We start from the raw sequence: 7,100 nt of genomic DNA on the forward strand, positions 1-7,100 counted from the left end.
ACACTTCTGACCAAAATTAATATACCCTTTTTGCAAGGGTATAATAACATGCAGCCAATCCATTGACATAAACACAGTAAAAGACCCAAACGGTTACTTAATATTTAAAACAGGAACCATGGATCTACCGACAAACTTTGAATATCATTATTTTAAAGTGAATTTAACTCTAATAGACATTACATATAACAATTTAATGCAACAAGCACTGGAATTTAAAGACATAATCCATGTTCAATACTTAACAGAAAAACTAAGTAGGGAAATTAATGGAATACACATTTTAAAACGTAATAAACGAGGATTAATTAACGGAATTAGTTCAATATACAAATATCTTTTTGGTACTCTTGATCAGGACGATAAAGATGAATTAGAAGAAAAAATAAATAATCTTGAATGCAATAGCGTACAAGCAAACGAACTAAATTACATAATAGACACTGTTAATAAAGGTTGGGAAGCAATTTGAAGATATACAGAATACATTGAAGACATAGAAATGGGCACGCAGCTTACCGGACTAGGAATTTTCAACCCATAACTTTTAAAACATAATCACTTAAATCATGTTAATTCGGAAAAACTATTGAATACAAAAACTTCCACCTGGCTTAAACCAAATTCAAACGAGATATTTATCATTTTAAACATTCCCCAAGAAATAATAAAAACCCCTATCTTTGAGATACTTCCTTATCCAGATGAAAATAAAAATATTTTAACAGAGAATTCATACGAAAAATACTATTTTGACGACAACACTTTGTTCATTAAAAATACAAAACAAATAGAAACTAATAAATGTATAATAGGCATTTTAAATCAAATCCCAACCACTTGTAAATACACTAGAACATAAAAGAATTTTCAAACTAATTACATTGAACCAAACATAATTGTAACATGGAACTTACCAAAAACTAAACTTAATAAAAATTGCGTAAAAAACTTCTTAATAATAGAAGGCATAGCATAATAAAAATTTAAGATTGTGCCTTACAATTAAACGAAATATCAATAATAAATTCATTGCTTGACTATAGCCAAAGCATTTATGTAACAAACAAAACAACCAGTCTAGAACCTATTTCCTTTATTCAAACACAAGTGTAAATTAATGAACACACCAAAAATTATACTGTATTTCAAAATATTACATTAATTACTTTTGTACTTACTATAATAAGTTGGATTACATACTTAATCTATAAGTTTAAGACAATGCCACAAAAATTAATAATTAAGCATTTTCGATCAAATGACAATCGAGCTCCCACAGGAAAAATTGAGACCCCAATTATTGAAAAAATTGAATCCCAAATTATAAAAAAAAATTGATACTCCAGTCTATACAGCTGAGAAAAACTCCTCGCTATATCCCAATGAATCCGCCTGAGGACAGGCTATTTTCTTTAGGATGGGGGAGTCATATATCCAACTCCAATACCCAATAACATATAAATTTTTCGCCCCCTAAAATTCATAACGTTAAAGTAAACATCCGATTTTATAAACAATTGTCCCCCTCAAAATCAAAGCGTGTAAACGCTAACTCATAATTAACATAAACAATTGAACACTTGCAATATTAATTGTTAATCGGGCCATTCAAATCGCATCAATATCAATCACACCACTAAAGGGCTTTTTTTGTAACTCAGTTTTAAGTTTTCATTCAAATGATAAAGTACGTTGCTTTTAACTCACAATATTTTTTTTTTCAGATATTTAATTATATATACTTTATAGGGTCGGAGAAGCTTCCTTCTGCCTGTTACATATATTTTAGCGACTTTAATATACCATTTCACCCTTTGTGTGTATGGTATAACAAGGACTACAAATGGTTCAGATACACTAATACACTAAAAACTTCTCGTGTTTGACAAAATGAAGACTTTTTTACATGCTGGCAGCCTCTTCGGACCCAATTATTGCATGACTGAGACACATGCGATCATGGAAGGATTTGGAAAATAGCAACTATAGTCCCGAAGTGTTGAGCTTATGTGAATATTGAAAACTATTTTGAACAAAATCAGCCATCAATAGCAAATTTGTATTTCTTACTTTTTGTAATTATGTTAAAAAATCTAATTAAAACATTAAAAAATGTTACATAGACGTTTAAAATAATGATAAATTCCGTTTGTGATTGAAAAAAACCGGATTTCGCTCCATTTTTAAAGGAAAAACATGCTTGGAAATATTTTCTGACTTTGACCTTGAATATTACAGGTTTAGAAGCTATGATTTTTGCTATGTAAAATGACAAAAGGCCCCACTGGGCGGCGTTCCTTTTTATTGGACTCCGTAACCAGCAAGTGTTTTCCAGAGACTCTTGGAATATTTGAAATGGGGACATATTCATCTTCAGATTCCACTGGAACGTCTCCCTTATCGATGTTGTCTTCGGTAAGTAGAAAATTTGTTGCAAGCTCGACCCGAAATTCCAATTGTGGCATATTTTGCCGTGCGAGCATTTTATCTGTAAGAAATTGGAGCTTCCATGCATTGACCACGGCAGACTCCAAAATGGCCAATGAAAGTGGCCACCACCATTTTTTCGATCTAATCGAAATGCGGTAGTTAGACACTGCATTGTCATGCAAATCTACTCCACCCATATAGGCATTGTAGTTTTTAATAAGATTAGGTTTCTGGACAACATATTGGCTGGGTTGTCCATCATGCTGACGTTTCCAGCGTGATGTAGAAATTAGCGGGTATACATTAGAGAAATTGGAAAGCAACGTGACCTCTCGTTTGTCCTGCCAGCGACAATCATCGACCGGGGATCCTAGTGCTATATTTGTGGACCAGTAGTTGTTTATTTGTGGCAACTTATTATGTCCAGACAATATTAGAATGCCAATAAATCCTTTCAAAAGAACCGTATCAGGGGCTGGGCAAATTGGAAATCATTGTGTTGCATAGCGTATAATTTTGTTTGAGTGACAATGAGATCGCACATCTCACTATCAAAAAAACTAAAAAATATATCCGATGGTAATGTGTGTTGAATGGCGAGTTTAGTATCATTCAGTGGTTCTGGGTTATTCAGATATCCGAACTTAAGAGGCTTTTCTTCATATACGTTTCTCCATTTTGGAGAATCACATTCAGTTGGCAACTTATATCTTGAGTTACCGACTTCTCCTGTTTTGACAGAAGTGTCACTTACTGCGAGGAATACAACCACACCTCTAACAATTGCAACCTTAGGTCAGTGTGTGTTGGATGCGGCGAACATCATAAAGATGGCATTTGCACCAAGGACAGAAACAACGTAGCACTAAGAGTATGAGTTTGGAGGGAACCACACAGCCAACTACGGATGTCTTGTCTTCAAGGATCTTAAATCACATTTAAACGGGCGCAAACCCCCAGCTGGACCAAAAATCACCGTCAACGCCTCTAAAACTACACCGGAGGTATTTTTCGCCAAGGCTGTTAGATCATCTAACATGCCTGCTACATACAGTCCTAGTGTATACTTTGCTAGTGCGCTCCGAACTGGACAGACGGAGCCCTCAAAAGAGACCCCGTCACTCCACCATCTACAGAATCCGCAACCTAGCGCACCAGAGCTTGGCCAGCAAACTCCAAGGGGTTTAGAAGCCCTATTGATCTCACTGAATCAAAACATTACCGCTTTTATGGCGTTCATGCAAAACTGTATGCAGGAACTGATGCGGAATCAAAACCTGCTTATCCAGAAGCTTATCGAGAATAAATAATGGCTTCCCTACGTCTATGTCTTTGAAATGCTAACGGCATCTCCAAGCACAAGAACGAACTGCAACTATTCCTAGACTCAAGTGAAATCGACGTTTTGCTGATTTCGGAAACACATTTAACATCAAAAAAATTCTCCAAATACCAAAATATACCTTCTACGCAACAAACCATCCAGACGGAAAAGCTCATGGCGGGACTGGTATCCTAATCAAAAACCGTAAAAAACACTCGTTCCTCAACAGACTTGAAACACAGCACCTACAAGCAACTGCTATAAACGTCCAAACCAGCTGCGGCAACACTACATTGGCTGCCCTGTACTGCCCACCACGCTTCTCAATCTCTAAAAAGGAATTTACCTATTTCTTTAGCATACTGCTTCATTGCAGCAGGGGACTATAACGCCAAACATACGCACTGGGGGTCTCGCCTGGTGAATCCTAAAGGCAAGCAGTTGTACAACACAATAGTCAACCCTCTCAATAAGATGGATTGCGTCTCACCGGGAAGGCGTACTTATTGGCCCACAGATCCACAGAAAGCGCCTAACTTGATTGATTTCGCAGTAACCAAGAGGATTCCACGTAATCGGATCACTGCGGATACACTGCTAGATTTAACTTCCGATTACTCTCCAGTGCTATTCACACTATTAACAAGACCTCAAGTACTTGATCGCCCATATAGGCTTACAAACAACAAAACAAATTGGCTTAAATTTAAAATGTACATGAGTGCCCACATTGACTGTTCGCCGAAACTGGATGCTGCAGAGGACATTGATATGTGCGTCTCTGCACTTGAGTCTATGATAGGAGCTGCAGCAAGAGTATCTATTCCACCTGCCCCTTCTTACACTAAACCTGTTGACAGGTCTACGAACCGGAGGATAGAACATTTAGTAACGGAAAAACGACGTCTAAGAAGAGAATGGCAGATTACTCGATCACCAGCAGCAAAACTTCCCCTAAGGCATGCTAATCGCAACCTCTTCAAGTCGTTAAGACAAGAAGAAAGCTGGGCTCAAAGTAAATACATAGAAAAGCTCAGCCCAACCAGCACTAAACATCCTCTGTGGAAAGCCCACCCAACTTAAAGCGCTCCTACAGAGACAATTTCACCGATAAGGAGTCCAACCGGTGGATGGGCCCGCAGTGACAAAGAGAGGGCATCCGTTTTTGCCACACATCTTAAAATGGTTTTTCAGCCAAAACCAACATCAAACTCATCTGTACTTCCCCCTTCGAGCACATTAACGGATAGTGAGTACTCGGAACTCCAATCGGACGAGATCACTGCAGTTATTGAAAACCACATAAAGCCAAAAAAAGCCCCTGGCTATGACCTAATCACAACGAAAATGATCCTGGAACCTGGAATCATCGACATACAATACATCTGCAAGCTAAAGTGGGAAAGGAAAAAACCCAGCCTTCATCCTATAGACCAATTATTTTGCTGCGATGTCTTTCGAAGCTTTTTGAAAAGGTTCTGCAGATCCGACTAAACTCATTTCTGGCATCGGAGAACACAATCCCTTCACACCAGTTCGGCTTCCGCGAAAAACATGGTACAATTGAACAAGTCAATCGCATAACATCCGAAATACGAACAGCATTCGAACTAAAAGAATACTGTGCGGCTGTATTTCTCGACGTTGGCCAGGGTTTCGATAGAGTTTGGCTGGAGGGTCTGATGTTCAAAATCCGGCAAAAACTCCCACAGTACACCAACAAACTCATGGAATCTTACCTTTACAATAGGAAATTCCCTGTAAGATGTAATGACTCCGTCTCGGCTGACTTTGAATCAAAGCTGGTGTACCGCAAGGCAGTGTACTCGGCCCATTGCTCTACCTGCACTACTACACTGCAGACTTACAAACGAGTTTAGAACTTACAACGTCCACTTTTTCCGATGACACTGCAATTCTCAGCAGATCCAAATGCCCAATACAAGCCTCTGCAAAATTAGAGGAACACCTCAAGGTGGTAGATAAATGTCTAGCAACCTGGCGTATCCGGGTTAACGAGCAGAAATGCAAACATGTTACATTTACGCTTAACAGAAGAAACTGTCCAGCTCTAATGCTAAACAACGTACCAATTCTTTAAGCCGTGGATGTCACTTACCTTGGCATCCACCTAGACAGAAGACTAACTTGGCGCAAGCACATCGAAGCAAAAAAAATCACAGCTTAAACTGAAAGCGAGTAGCTTACATTGGATCATCAATGCTCGGTCCCCTCTACGTCTGGAGTATAAAGTTCTCCTATACAACTCCGTACGGAAACGCATCTGGTACTGGATGCACACCCTAATGTTCTTGCCAATTCCCTTACGCGAACTAATAATAGAACTCGTCTTAAAAGAAATGACAGACCAACCCAATAATAAGTGATTAGGGCCGCCTGCAATATCCCCATGATTTATCTTAAGTACTAGATTAAGAAAAATATCTTAGACTTGTTGACAGACTCTAATTTAAGAGTAGATTCAACAAATATATGTTAAACGTTCAAAAAAAACAAAAAAGTTATGCAGACTCGTAATGCGATGGTGCCCGTTTTAGATTGCTTGTGTGAATCGCGATAGTAATTCGAGAGTTTTCGGATTAGTCGACCAATGGCGGCAACAGCATAGCGTATATAACGTATCTTTGTATAACTAGGCGGGAACGCAAATTTTATGATCTTTGTAGTTTGAGGCTATCGTTAGGAATTGCAAATGCAACTCTGTCATAACGGGATGACTGACCAATGGAGTCATTGAAAACTTACAATATTATAAAATAGGCATTCTTAGATCTTAAATTTGTGAAGAGTGAAAAGAACCTGAACCAGGAATAGCATATGAGTGGCGTACGTCGGTGTATGACTAGATTAGAAAATCGTCACTCAGACAAATCGGCAATAGGACGTTTTGTTTAAGATTTAATAGAAATTTTTTTTTTTTTGTGCAGATCGAGTCAACTTTGTAAAGGGCAATAGGATTGGATAATGATGGCGGAATCCAAATTAATAATTAAAGAAAAAATTAAGTATGTGTGTTACACAGTCACGAAAGCATTGTGCGACCTTTGCAAGAAAATGAAGCAAGTAAGTCGACTCGTCGACTTGGGTATACCATACACCAGGTGAAACAAATATTTCAAATTTCGAAAACCAAATGTTTGTCTATTAAATTGTTTTTACATGTCTTATACTATGTGCTATCTCGCTCACTCTACGAACACACGAGCACTCTAGCGCCGCCACTAGCCAACGACCAATTCTGGCCATGTGGACCGCTTAGTAAAATACGTTCATACTCATATTTTGCATGTTTCTAGTCCGATTTCAATAAAATTTGGTAGTT

General features: G+C 38.1%; 1 protein-coding gene across 1 annotated transcript in view; it reads left to right on the plus strand.

Moving 5' to 3' along the window:
• The window catches only part of mthl15 (methuselah-like 15), a 285,449-nt gene extending 283,328 nt beyond the window's left edge, over positions 1-2,121 (plus strand). Inside the window, exon 4 of the mRNA XM_068292211.1 lies at positions 1,728-2,121. Within this exon, the coding sequence (XP_068148312.1) occupies positions 1,728-1,735 (8 nt within the window). The 3' untranslated portion in view covers positions 1,736-2,121. The remainder of the gene's footprint in view (positions 1-1,727) is intronic.
• The last annotated feature ends 4,979 nt before the right edge of the window (positions 2,122-7,100 follow it).

The sequence above is a fragment of the Drosophila tropicalis genome, unplaced genomic scaffold, assembly GCF_018151085.1.
Source record: "Drosophila tropicalis isolate 14030-0801.00 unplaced genomic scaffold, ASM1815108v1 contig_615, whole genome shotgun sequence".
Taxonomy (NCBI): domain Eukaryota; kingdom Metazoa; phylum Arthropoda; class Insecta; order Diptera; family Drosophilidae; genus Drosophila; species Drosophila tropicalis.